The sequence below is a fragment of the Musca domestica genome, unplaced genomic scaffold, assembly GCF_030504385.1.
Source record: "Musca domestica strain aabys unplaced genomic scaffold, Musca_domestica.polishedcontigs.V.1.1 17, whole genome shotgun sequence".
Classification (NCBI taxonomy): Eukaryota; Metazoa; Arthropoda; class Insecta; order Diptera; family Muscidae; genus Musca; species Musca domestica.
The window spans coordinates 7094529-7109002 of record NW_026712230.1 but is presented as its reverse complement, the minus strand read 5'-3'; the positions used below and the strand labels follow the sequence as shown (position 1 = coordinate 7109002).

At 37.1% G+C, this 14474-nt stretch overlaps 2 protein-coding genes across 2 annotated transcripts; both read left to right on the top strand.

The window, feature by feature from the left end:
• The first annotated feature begins 269 nt into the window (after window positions 1-269).
• LOC131801749 (uncharacterized) lies at window positions 270-4679 on the top strand. The gene has a single exon (XM_059120693.1). The coding sequence runs from the start codon at window positions 270-272 to the stop codon at window positions 4677-4679; it is 4410 nt and encodes a 1469-aa protein (XP_058976676.1).
• LOC131801607 (uncharacterized) lies at window positions 3803-7823 on the top strand. The gene is made up of 2 exons (XM_059120425.1): window positions 3803-3939; window positions 6197-7823. The coding sequence occupies exon 2, from the start codon at window positions 6299-6301 to the stop codon at window positions 7493-7495; it is 1197 nt and encodes a 398-aa protein (XP_058976408.1). The 5' UTR covers window positions 3803-3939; window positions 6197-6298; the 3' UTR covers window positions 7496-7823.
• Window positions 7824-14474: the final 6651 nt, after the last annotated feature.

Genomic DNA, 14474 nt, shown 5'->3' with positions numbered 1-14474 from the left:
CAAGTGTTGTGTATATCTGCTTTAATTAATATTAATAAACATTTTTTGGTGACCCCGACGTGATCCTGACAAGGATTACTTGATTCACTCATAAATTTCGAATTTCCCCCCACCAGTGGTAAGGAATTTGAAATATTTATTTGTGAAAGGAGCTAGTTACGTACAACTAGTAGCACCATCTAAGAGCCAGAAACATCTGGAGAAGAAGCCAGTACCTACATCAAGAATCTGAATCAACTGATAGCTAATCACCGTAAGGCGGATACAGTATGGATCTAGCTACAGTAATCGAGCAACAACAAGCAGCAATTGCCGAGTTGAGGAAGGCAATTGCGAACGTAAAAAAGGCTCCATTGGAAAGAAGAACGGTGGAGTTCTACAGCAAAAAGCTCAAGGAAATGGAAGCACTCTGGGCAGAGATCGATCGCAATGAAAACAAAATTCGTGCAGATCCTGCGGCAGAGTCACATCTCCATATCACCAATAACGAATACCAAGTCATTGGTGAAGAGTACAGAGCTGCAATCGACAACATCGAGGCAGACATCAAAAGGGGCAAAGAACAAATGCCTCAGAAACCGCTTCCCGCAACAAGGGAGGGGGTGCAAAAACAATCAGGCCAGTTTACTGCAACCAGCAGCGTGACTGCATTAGTGAGACGTCAGAGGGCTCTAATGCAGTCCATACAAACGTTAATAAGGGGCAATTCAGGCCAAGCTGCTCCCTGTCAGACAGTGGCTGCAATTGAAAAACTGTGGACACACGTGGAAGATATCCACTTCAAAATGTTCGAGGACTTTGATGACCCAACGTTGGTGGGGTACGATGCATCAGCCTACGTTCTCTTAGAGGAAGAGACGTTAAAGTTCAAAGAAAAAATATCGACGCTAACACAGGTCGATCATTCGTCGTCTCAGCAGAGATCAGGCGGAAACTTGGCAAATCAAGTTAATCTGCCAAAAATTACAATCCCTCAATTTAATGGGGATTATTCGAAGTGGCAGACGTTTGCTGACATTTTTGGGAAAATGATCAACGAGCAAGCCTTGCCACAAGTGCAAAAAATGTGGTATCTCAAGGCCAACGTGACTGGGGAAGCCGAGAAACTCATAAGGCACCTCGAGTTGACCGAGGCGAATTACGACATTGCCTGGAAGACACTCCAAGACAGGTACAATAACAAGAGAGCTCAAGTGTCAACTATACTTGAGAGAATGCTAAACCTGCCCAACATGTCTGGCGATAGCAGATCAGTGAAGGACTTTCATGATAGTCTTCATGAATCGTTATTGGCATTGGAGGGTCTTGGAGTAAGGCCAAAGGAATGGGATCCACTCTTAATCCACATCCTAACAAAGAGGATGGACAAGACTACTCATGTGTTGTATGAGCAGTCGATTGTAGATTCGAAAGAACTCCAAACGATGGATCATTTCATGAAATGTTTGAGGAGTCGTTTCGAATCATTAGAAGCTGTCAATGGGATTCAGAAGAGCAAACCGTCAGCGACGACTGCTTCCACCACGATCCGTAGATGTCACATGTGCAAAGGTGACCACCCCCTATATTACTGCAAACAGTTCTTGGCAATGACAGTGCCCGAAAGACAGAAATGGGTTGCTAGACACAAGATGTGTCTAAATTGCTTCAAGGATGACCATCAGGCAAAAACGTGTACAAGTGGGAAGTGCAGGAAGTGTCAACAAAAACACAATACACTTTTGCATTTTTCAACGAGGCCACAAGTAGAGAACAAGTCAGCAGATTTGTCGGTTCAACAGCCGCCAACAGTAGCATCGGCGAATAGATCCCAATCATACGTACTTCTTGCAACCGCACGTGTTGCGATCAAGGCAAATAATGGAAGAAGCTATGAGTTTAAGGCGATTCTGGATTCCGGTTCACAAATTAATCTGGTGTCAGAGCGACTAGTGCAGAGGTTGGGTATCGAACCCATTCAAACATCTCTCTGTATCGAAGGTGTTGGAGGTAGATCAAGAACCGCAAACCACAGGGTCAACGTGGAGCTTAAGTCACTCACCAGCAAATTCAGAACACGCCTAGAAGCCTTTGTGTTACCAAATATAGTGCCACCCCAACCAAGCACTGAGATCGACATCACATCATGGCCTATTCCAGAAAACATAAAACTAGCAGATCCCTATTTTTATCAAACGACCAGGATTGACGTACTACTTGGAGCAGAGTTCTACTTCAACCTGATTCTCTCACAAGAACTTCGAATGTCCAAAGAGCTTCCTATATTGAAGAACTCAAAACTAGGATGGATTGCTAGTGGAAGAGTTCAGGCTGAATCAGAAACTGTGACATGCGCCGTTTTCGGAGAAGATGAACATGCTTTAGAAGATTTATTAAAGATGTTCTGGGAACAAGACGATGTTTGTGAAGACCAGAAGTTGACAATAGCAGAGGAACAGTGTGAAAATCACTTCAACCAAAATACAACAGTGAATGAGAATGGTCGGTTTGTGGTGCGATTACCGTTTGCAGACGGCCCTGAGAAAATTTCTGAATCCTTGAATATTGCAGCATCAAGATTCTTTGCGTTGGAACGTCGCTTATCTAAGGATGCAAGTCTTCACGAGCAGTATGCTAAATTTATGAAGGAGTATGAGGATCTGGGACATATGACGAAAATACAATCAAGAGAGGTGCGTGGTAATCATTACTATATCCCGCATCATTGTGTCCTACGCCCAAATAGCAGCACAACAAAACTGAGGGTTGTGTTCGATGCGTCTTGCAAGTCATCATCTGGATGGTCACTCAATGATATTTTGCATTCAGGTCCCAGGGTTCAAGGAGATCTGTTTGGAATGCTGTTGCGGTTTAGACTGCCGAGATTTGTGTTTACAACAGACATTGAAAAGATGTACAGACAAGTGCTAGTCGACAAAAGAGATCGCAAATATCAACTAATCGTATGGAGAAACACTCCAGACAAGGAACTCGAACATTACATGTTGAATACGTTAACATATGGTACGACGTGTGCCCCATATCTTGCTACAAGATGTCTGAAAAGGCTAGCAGATACGAACATACAAAGATATCCATTGGGGGCGATGGTATTGCAAAAGAATTTTTACGTTGACGATTGCATGTGCGGGTCTGACAGTTTAACAACGGCAATTGAGATGCAGAAACAAGTTAATATGTTACTACTGGAAGCTGGATTTAGACTACGAAAATGGTGTGCTAACCACTTAAAACTGCTGCATGGAATTCCTCCAGAAGATAGAGAAGTAGATCTCAATTTTGACAAATCATCAACCAAGGTTTTGGGATTAACATGGATTCCTCAAGCAGACCGATTTTGTTTGAAGAGTGATGTGAACGAATGCACCAAGGTCACCAAGCGGAAGGTCACATCTGATTTGGCAAGATTGTTTGACCCCTTAGGAATTGCGGGTCCTGTGGTGTCAGCAGCTAAGATCTTTATTCAGCAACTGTGGAAGAATAAACTTGGCTGGGACGAGGAACTGCCAGCAGAAAGGGCAGCATATTTGCTATCGTTCCGAGAAGGTCTGAAGATGTTAAATGATTTCAGGTTACCCAGACACATGTTTGATGGAGAGAAACCAACAAAAATTGAGATACATACTTTCGTGGACGCGTCAGAAAAGGCATATGGTGCTGTGGTGTATCTTCGAGCTATGCTGCCAGACGGCAGGCATATAGTCAGACTTCTTTGTTCAAAATCAAAAATAGCACCAATAAAGGAGATCACGCTGCCACGGTTAGAGCTTTGTGCCGCTGAATTGGGAACAAAACTTACTGCTAAGGTCAAAGCCGAATTGGGTTACGAAGATCTAAGGACTATTTATTGGTCAGACTCAGAGATTACATTGTACTGGATCAATTCAGAACCATCAGCTCTAAAGACGTTCGTTGCCAACAAAGTAAAAAATATACAAGGCAGATCGATAAACACTCAATGGCGACATGTGGGGACGAAGGATAATCCTGCCGATTATATATCCAGAGGTATGAAACCAGATCGTCTGTCGGGATGTCTGATGTGGTTTTATGGACCCACGTATCTACATGGAAATGAATCTCTCTGGCCGGGGCCCTTCTCAAAGAATAGAGAAAATCAATCCGATCTTGAATTCAAGACAAAATCTACAGTATCAGCAATTGCCTCACAGAGTGGGTTACAGGATATGATCTATGGAATCAACCACAAGGGTTCATTTAGACGATTACAACGTATTGTCGGTTATGTCCTGCGATTTTCAGAAAGGATAAAGGGACGCAAGCATGGAAGTTCGACAGATGTATTGACACCTATGGAGTTGAATCAGGCGATGCAACTAATAGTCAAGACCGTACAGGTGGCAGATTTTGCGAAAGAAATTCAGCAATTGAGGAAACATGGAGCATTGGACAAATCAAGCTCCATACATAGTTTAACTCCGTTTCTTGATGACAGAGGAATACTTAGAGTCGGTGGCAGGTTGGAAGAGGCAACCTTAGCATACGACACAAAACACCCGATGTTACCATACAACGATCCAATTGTGAAACTCATTCTTAGCATGATCCATTTAGAGAATAGCCACTGTGGCTCACAACTATTACTGGCAACATCAAGACAAAAATATTGGATAATCAAGGGGAAGGCTATGGCTCGCAACACTGTGCAAATTGCGTAAGGTGCACCCGGGCGAAGCCAAAGTTATACAACCAAATCATGGGAAATCTCCCACCGAGCAGAGTCACACCAGCAAGGCCGTTTATTGTCTCCGGCGTTGACTATTGCGGACCGTTATGGGTCCACTACAAAATACGAGGCAAGAGACCACACAAGGTTTACATCGCTGTCTTTGTCTGCTTCGCAACAAAGGCTGTACATTTGGAAGTAGTTACAGACCTAACAACGGAAGCATTCATTGGAGCATTGAAGAGATTTATCTCTCGGCGAGGAAAATGTCAAACCCTATATTCAGACAACGCGACTAACTTTGTAGGTGCTAAAAATCAGCTCGATGAATTCAATAAGGCTGTCTTTGGGGAGAAAGGCAAAAAAATAATAGCGGAGACGTGTTCAAGAGAAGGGATCGATTTCCAGTTTATTCCCCCAAGAGCACCACATTTTGGTGGCTTATGGGAAGCCGCGGTGAAGTCAGCCAAGCAACTGTTGCTTCGCACCACTAATAGTGCATCATTAACCCACGAAGAGTTGGAAACAGTTGTTATTGAAATAGAAGCAATCCTGAATTCCAGACCGTTGACTCCTATTTCTGACGATCCAAATGATCTAGCTGCATTAACACCTGGTCATTTTCTTGTGGGAGAACCGTTAACGGCACAGGTTGACCCATCAGCGAACCAATGGTCAACATCATTGACAAGCAGATGGAAGGTCGTATCTCAAATTAGACATGAGTTCTGGAAACGTTGGTCCACGGAGTACTTAAATACTCTGCAAGAAAGAAGGAAATGGAGTACACCATCTCCAAACGTGGAACCTGGTCAATTGGTCATTATTAAGGAAGATAACATGCCTGTAATGCAGTGGCCGCTAGGCAGAATAACCCGAACATATAAGGGCAACGATGGAGCCGTTCGTGTAGTCGACGTAAAGACACAAAACGGCGAAATTAAAAGAGCTATAACCAGATTAGCTCCTTTATGGAAAAAGGAAAAGGAACCTCTTCCGCCTATAGAGACCAAGAGTAGGAGTGAAGAGCCATCTCCAAAGCGATTGAAGACGTCAAGCAGCATGCTAGTATCGATGATGCTTGTGGCTTTACTATTTTTACCTCTATGCTTGTGTCATTCGTTCAACATACACAAGTTTGAGAATAAGCCCGGCATCTATTTTGAAGGAATTGGAATCACAAAAGTAGTAACAGCAGAGTGGAAACTGATCACTTATTATGATCTTTCCCCATTTTGGGCAGATATGGATGGCTTTTCTACCGGGATAGGAACCCTTCAGAAGTTGTGTAAGATAGCAGTTGAGAACAGAAGCTGTGAGATACTTTCAGAAAATCTTATTCAAGTACAAAAGCAGTTGGAATCAAATACACTGAACATATTCCCCAGGCGCATCAGGAGAGGAGCTCTAAACATAGTCGGGAACCTCGCACACTCGTTATTTGGTGTCTTGGATTCGGAATATGCGGAGCAAATGACTGTGACAATTGAGAAGGCAAATGAAGACAAGCAACATTTGTTGGATCTTCTAAAAAATCAGACATCTATTATTGATTCAACAATCAACATAATTAGAAAGGACGAAGATACGAGCCAAAGGAACTTCGGCAACATGCAAGTGGAATTGAACCTTTTGGCAAATAAGGTGAAGAAAGAAGAAGATGTTGTAAAGACAACACAATCAATTATGTTTCTCACTTCACAGCTCATGCTACTTTCATCAAGGTTGAAACATATAGAAGATAACTTAATCGACGTTTTAACGGATGCTCATCATGGTCGGATAAGTCCGTTGCTACTTACGCCACATCAATTGCTACAAGAGCTCCAAACCATCAAGGCTCACATTCCTCCATCTCGTGCTCTACCCGTTCGCGAAGATAATGTTTCGGATTTCTTCAAATTAATGAAGAGTAAGGGAAGGGTTATTAAGAACCATATCATATTCGAGATTCGCCTTCCATTAGTGGATCTCCAGCAGTATGATTTATTCAAAATGATCCCCGTACCTATGCTACGATCCGGTCGATTTATTTCAATAGCTTTGAAATCAACATTATTGGCAGCTAACGTCCATCGGGATGAGTTCATATCGCTAACCGCAGAAGAAATGAACAGCTGCATACATACCACAAATGACGTTTTTATTTGCGACAACCAAGCGAAATTTAGCAAAGGCGATCGATCACATTTATGCGAGGTGATTTTCTTATTGAACAAATCGTCAGAAGCGTGCGACTTGCAATCGACCATGCACCACCAAACTTGGAGACAAATGGAACAAAAGAATAAATGGATGTTTACTCTAGCCAATTTAACAGAATTGTCCTTTGTTTGTGGTACAAAAATGACACACCTGGAGGTGCAAGGAGCTGGAACTTTAGAAATTGGGCCAGGCTGCATTTTCAAAGACAACACATTTACAATATACGGTCACTACGAAAACAAAACAACAGTGCACACATCATATCTGAGACTTAAGCCACTGGATTCCATAATCTCAAGCAGTAAGCTTGTCTTGCTCAACAAAACATTAAACAGCACCTATGAAACACATGCTGCTGAACTCGTCACCTTACACCAACAGCTAAAAACTATTGAAATCGGACGCCTTCCACAATTAATGAAATCGACGGCCATTCACCATCATACCATCAGCTATCTAGCTCTTTGCATTGGAATTGGAGTAGCCATATACGTCATCGTCAAGTTTCGCCACCACAGAACTTCCAACAATAACATGAACCCAACACCTACCCCTCGGCAGTCAGTCTCATCATCATACGTCATTGACCAGACAGTTTCTTGAACGTTCCTCGTTCAACGTGGGGGAGAATGTTCAAAAGAACATATTTTACTAACACATTTTTTAATTTTGTTTTTATTATTATTTTATTCTATGTCAGCATATAACTGACCTATATAATTATTGTTTGCCTTATGCAGGCCAATAGCCTAAATAAAGAAACACCTCGATTGGTTTCACATTGCATGGGTTATTGGCTGAAGTAATTTATTGCTTAGTTAACTTTAAATGCTAGTTTTAATGAATTCAAAAATGTATAAATAGAAAGCAAAAATAAATATTCTTGGTAGATTACAAGAAATTGTAAACATACCAAGGTTACACAATTCAAGTGTTGTGTATATCTGCTTTAATTAATATTAATAAACAATTTCTTTTCTTTATAAAAGTTTCCAGTTCACCTATTTTATAGAACAAGAATCCAACCCCTGGGACCGGAACTACTACTTGGGCTTCATATCAAAAATAAGATGTAATTATTGAATTTTAGATATTTTGTCAAATTATACAACTTGTCTGAGTTTCATTCTGATTTTGTGCCCGTTCCAGATTGAATTCGAATCTTTAAATTCCAAATTGACGTATATTCATATTCAAATTTCGCAGTCCTTTTCACGAACTTTCTCAATTGGAAATTTTGAAGTATTTGGCTTGTGTTCTTTCATTCGATTCAAAAATTTACGTTCTGGAGAAATTTAACCTTTCCCAATTAATAATTTGACACAATAACAAAATAACCAAATAACTTAAAACTGGATACCGAATAAACAAAAAATAAAAAAAAATAAAATACAACAATTATCCACTAATTCTCCGCGCTTTTTGGTAAACAATAAAGACGGTCATGTGCTGAACCTGATTCGATGGCGAATGAATAATACCGGCCAGCGTTTTATTTGTTGGCTTTTGTGGTCAACTCAATTATCGGCTAAAACGAATATTGATGGGAACGCAAAAAAAAAACAAACAATAGACGGATAACAACATAAAACGTAAACTGGTTTCAAATACCGCTACAGCAAAACGTTTTCTATTTTGTCATTTCTTCTTCTTCACTTTCATATCGGGAGAAGTGGTTGGTTGGTTGGTGCCTTGTTTTGTGGTTTGAATTGTTTTTTACTTTTTCCCAAGTTTTGGGGATTCACAGCACAAATCATGTGAAACGTTTGTTATTTGTCTGAACGTTTAAAGACACTTTTTTAATGAGATTAGATCTCTAACGCTATCTTTTTTTGCTAAATAGATTCCCTACGGTGATTAAGGTAGACATTATATGCACGGGTGTATACATGTGTACATACGTATAATGTATGTGTGAAACACGCGTTGCATTGTTTTATATAACGGGATTAGATATAAATTCAATTTTAATCTAATTTTCTACGTTATATTGTACTTTGTATTTTGGGAGCCTAAAAGTATGCACGTTGTTTATCAACTTCCTATTTGCCCAATATCAATAGGTGGAGCTCGTCATGACAAAACATATGTCTTTGCATAAACATAAAACTATAAAGACTGGACAAAATGCATATAGACTTTAATTTTTATATCAGGTAGTAGATGGCAGGCGACATAACATATATGCATTGGAAATTTTAGAAAAATATGTTATTCCGATATCGCCGAAAAATGGCGGAAATACGCAAAAAATAAAAAAAATATCAGGTATGATAGACATGCTCTCAAAAATCTATTCCAGAGCATTTCCTTGTACATTGAATCGATAAAAACCAACAACAACCCTTAAAATGTGTCTGCTCTGTTAAAGAATAACATAATGCTATGTCACGATATCGTCACTAACATATTTTCCCACAACCAACGCCATCTATTGAAGAAAGGTAACACTGTAATGTCCCATCTTCTCATATCATATGTCTTTGGCAGCAACTTTTATGAATTTAAACAAATAAAACATCTGAGCTAAGACTGATATAAATATTACAACGTGGCAGATTTGGACTATATCGACAACTTCCTATACTTTATATGAGACTAGCTGAACATCGGCGCTTCACTACCCCTTTTGATTTATATATGCATTCAAAACTTAATATACGAACATTTGTTTGTTTTAAAAAATGACACAAATTAAAAACGTTACTATTGTAATACTTTAATGCATAAACAAACAAATAGCTCGGTATACCAAATTTATTGGCAAATTTATTTTCTGACCAAATCACATCTCTCATTCCAAATTTCATTAAAATAGAACATACATATCGTGTTTGGTGCATCAAATACCTGTAATCGACCGAAAATGTATGTAGGAGCTACATACAAATGTGAACCAATTTCAATATAATTTGGCAATTTTCCGTTACGCATCCCAAATTTAGTGACTGCATCTGTAATCGATAAATAGATATGTGCATATAAAATCAAAATTTTTGGGAGATACCTCTGATGTTGATGCTACATCTCCAGTTCCAAGTGGATTTTCAAAAATGTATACAGCCTATGTTACTTTCAGGCAATGTTTTAGTATGCTTGGAAATTTTTCTTTTTTATGGAAATATGCGCGATTTAACAGATCCCCAATATCTGTTAACCGAAGTATTCCATTTTCATACTTCATCTAATACAGATAAAAATATTGGTATGGATAAAATTTGAAGGAAATCGAACATTAATATCCAATTTTATGTGACTTCATAAATTTCGCTAAATTACATATTTATATCAGATTTCTGGCTAAGAGAAATATTTAGATAAAGCAAGTTCTAAAAAGGTAAAAAGGGTTTCCAGATATATATCATCTTGGCAACAGATCCTGCGTTAGCAGACATAATTGGATCTGTGAAATTTGAAGAGAGTTTTCTTTTAGCGTTTTGTTTTTCAAAATCTTGAACGCTGTGTGGGGAAGGTGCGATCTCTATCATCTCTATAACAGATCTTGTGTTGAGGGAAATATTGAGATGTACCAAGTCGGAAAGGAATCGCATGTTAATTTCCCATTTTAAGAGCTTCATGAATATTCAAAATTTTGACCCTTCGTGGGGGAGGTACCAGAAGGAGAGAACCGATATATTCCATACTTACACCAGACCTCGAGTTCCTGATGCTTATTTCGGATGTTATAATCGCTTTTGTAATTCTAAACTTTGACCCTTTGTAGGGCAGGTACCAGGAGGAATAGTCCTATCTCTACCATCTTTACAACATACCTTGTGTTAATAAAAATATTGTGATGTACCAAGTCTGAATGGAATCGGATTGTAATTTCGTGTTTCTTGAGCTTCGTGAATATATAAAATGTTGACCCTTTGTGGGGGAGGTGTCAGAAGGAGTCGACCGATATATTTCATCCTTACACCAGAGTTAATAAAATTATTATGATGTGTGTTTTGACCCATTGTGTGGGAGGTACTGGACCTGACCTAGCACTGATGCAAATATTAGGATTTGTAAATCGGATAATTCTTTCTCTTTTTGTGCAGTAAATTGTTATTATTTTTGTTTGTTTTTTCAAAATGTTGAATTTTTGTAGGGGAGGTACCAGAAGGAGTGGACCGATATTTCCCCTCTCCGAACTCGATCTAAGTTTGAAAGTAATATTATCAAGTTTGGATCAAATTGGATACTCCCTTCAAGAGTTATCGTGCGTACCAGCCAGACAGAAGGACGGACGGACATTGCTAAATTGACTCCTAATGTGCTGAGACGGATTTGGTCCAAAGATACCTAGGGCCTAAAACCGTAATGTCGATGATATATATTGTATTTATTTAGTGTAAAATAAAGTCGTTGTATGTTTCTGAGTTATACCTATATTTGTATGTTGTATCTGTTTGTCATTAAATAATAAATTAATTCGTTTAGACAAAAGATCCAATAATCATTATTAACGAAATGTGTTATTAACGATTGACATAAATTAACATATCAAAAGGCAAAATGCATTGGAATTGGTATTTAAAAACAGGAGGACGGTGAAAAAGGAAAGAAAGAGCAAAAAGAAATTGAATAGCCGGGTATTTTTTTTGTATCTTTTGTGTAGCTTTTTTTGTGACTTTTGTGTAGCTTCATGTGTTTGTATAAATTTTGCAAATACTGTCAGATGATCGTCATTTTATTTGGTTATGATTTATGTTAGTACAATTGTATTGAATAGCATTTCTTGGAATTTTTTAAAGAATTAAACAATGAAATATTTTTTATTTATTTTACAAATATTTCGTTGTAAGAATAGTATGGAGCTTTGACACGACAGAAATGCAAAATCCTTTTGTTTCTGAAAATTTAGACGGTGTTCTTCTAGTTCAACGAAGATATCGTATTATATTAATTCTAATAATTTAAGATTTGAAATAGTTATTTGCCACAACTTGAAACAAAGTACTCTTGAAACGAAAGTAATGTTGTTAGTTTTCAATTTTTATTTCCTGAAGGTACTAATTGATACGGTAGATCCGAATGAAATGTACGATTTAATACAAACAAATATATATATATAAACAAATATATATGCATATAAAATCAAACGGGGTAGCGAAGCGCACCGGGTTCACCTAGTATATATATATATATATATATATATATATATATATATATATATATATATATATATATATATATATATATATATATATATATATATATATATATATATATATATATATATATATATATATATATATATATATATATATATATATATATATATATATATATATATATATATATATATATATATATATATATATATATATATATATATATATATATATGATGATTGATTGATTGATTTTATATGCATTCAAAATTTTATTTACGAATATATGTTGGATAAAGAAAAACAAATTTAAAAATTAAAAAAAAAAATATTGCACTAATTTAATGCGTTAATAAACAAAATCATTACAAAAGCAGTAACATGACATGCATACACGAAGGGTTTGTCCTTTGGATTTATTTATTTCATAGCAAATACCAAGCGTGCAGGAAACTGCAATTTTTTTAAGTAGAGTGGCATTTCTATTGCAATTAGTGAATTCGAGATAGCAACTTACTACGCCGTAATAAGCGTATTTCAAATAAATTGTTGTGTGGTTTTTTAGTGTTAGCCTAAGGCGTTGTGTGTCAATGGTTCTTATTAAAATCATATCCCAATCTGATCCGATTTAAATATAATTAAAAAAAAATTACTTTTACACCAAACTCCGCCAAACCTTTCATATTTCATTGAAATTGGTGAGTCAAATATGTGAAATCGGCCAAGAATATATATATGGGAACTATATCCAAATCTTAACTAATTTCCAATTAATTTATCACATTTATTATTATAACCAAATTCCGCCACACATTCTGAATTTCTTTGGAATCGGTCATATATATCGTGTTTGGTGCATAATATGTATGAAATCGGCCGAAATATATATGTTAGCTATATCCAAACCTCAACTGATTTCAATATAATTTGGCAATTTTTGCTGGTGCCAGATTTTGTCTCTCTCGCTTTGGGTGCATCAAATATGTGAAATCGGCTGAGTATCTATATGGGAGCTATAATCACATCTGAGCGTATTTGAATGTAATTTGTCAAATTTATTTTTGTACCAAATTTAGCCACTCATGCCGAATTTCGTTGGCATCGGAAATACGTATCGTGTTTTGTGCATCAAATATGTGAAATCGGCGGAAAATATATATGGGAGCTATATCCAAATCTGAACCGATTTTAATATAATTTGACTAATTTATATTCTAATCAAAATCCCGTTACATTTTCCAAATTTCCTTGGAATCGAACATACATATCGTGTATGTTGCATAAAATACATCAAATCGGTCGAAAATATATATGAGAGCTATATCCAAATCTGAACCGATTTCAATTTAATTCGAAAAATTCATTTTGGCTCCCAATTCCGTTACTTATTTTAAATTTCATTACAATTGGAAATACATGTCGTGTTTGGTCCACCAAATACATGAAATCGGCCGAAAATGTATATGGGAGCTATATCCAAATCTGAACCGATTTCAATATAATTTGGGAAATCAATTTTTTAGATAAAATCTATCGCACGTTTCAAATTTCATTGAAATTGGGGATACATAGCGTGTTTGGTGCATCAAATGCTTGAAATCGGCCGAAAATATATATGGGAGCTATATCCAAATCTGAACCGATTTCAATATAATTTGACAAATTTATTTTCGGATTAAATCCCGTCACACATTCCAAATTTCATTGGAATCGAACATTCATATTGTGTTTGAGGCATCAAATGAACGAAATCGGTCGAAAATATATATGGGAGCTATATCCAAATCTGAACCGATTACAATATAATTTAGCAAACTTATTTTTGTTCCAAATTCCGTTACGTATTCCAAATTTGGAGACTGTATCTTCAACCAATCAATAGATATGTGCATATAAAATCTAAATTTTTGGGAGGTACCTCCGATTCTGATGCTATATCTCCAGTTGCAAGTGGAAATTCAAAAATGTATATAGCCTATGTTACTTTCAGGCGATGTTGCAGTATATATGGAAATTTTCAGGAAAATCTATTCAGCGGTTTTCGAGTCCATAAATTACAAACAAACAAACAAACAAACATACAAACATTTTCCTCTTTTATAGATATAGATAAATAAATTACTCAAAAGCTATAAAAACACCGTATTTCTACAAGTTGTAGATGGACCAAGCAGATTTGTGATCAACTTATACGAAAATTGTACGGAACAGTTGTGATTCCTCGGACACTTGTTACGCATCAGTTTGTATCAAAAAAAAAAAAATCATTTGTTATCAAAGCCATCTTATAAGCTTGACCGAAGGAATCACACACATTACGGTAGCTATCTGGATAAGACGTTATGCTTAAAATGTATGTATCTCTCAGAGATATTAAATATGTAAATGCATGCATTTATATTCAGTATAGATTCATTCTCTGAATCCACTTTGTACCTAAGCTAACGAAACTCATCTACGCATATCTCACGCCCCTTGTTT

What these genes read in the sequence shown, in the direction of transcription:
- LOC131801749 (XM_059120693.1), top strand. Translation starts at nt 270, where the DNA reads ATGGATCTAGCTACAGTAATCGAGCAACAACAAGCAGCAATTGCCGAG.
- LOC131801607 (XM_059120425.1), top strand. Translation starts at nt 6,299, where the DNA reads ATGCAAGTGGAATTGAACCTTTTGGCAAATAAGGTGAAGAAAGAAGAA.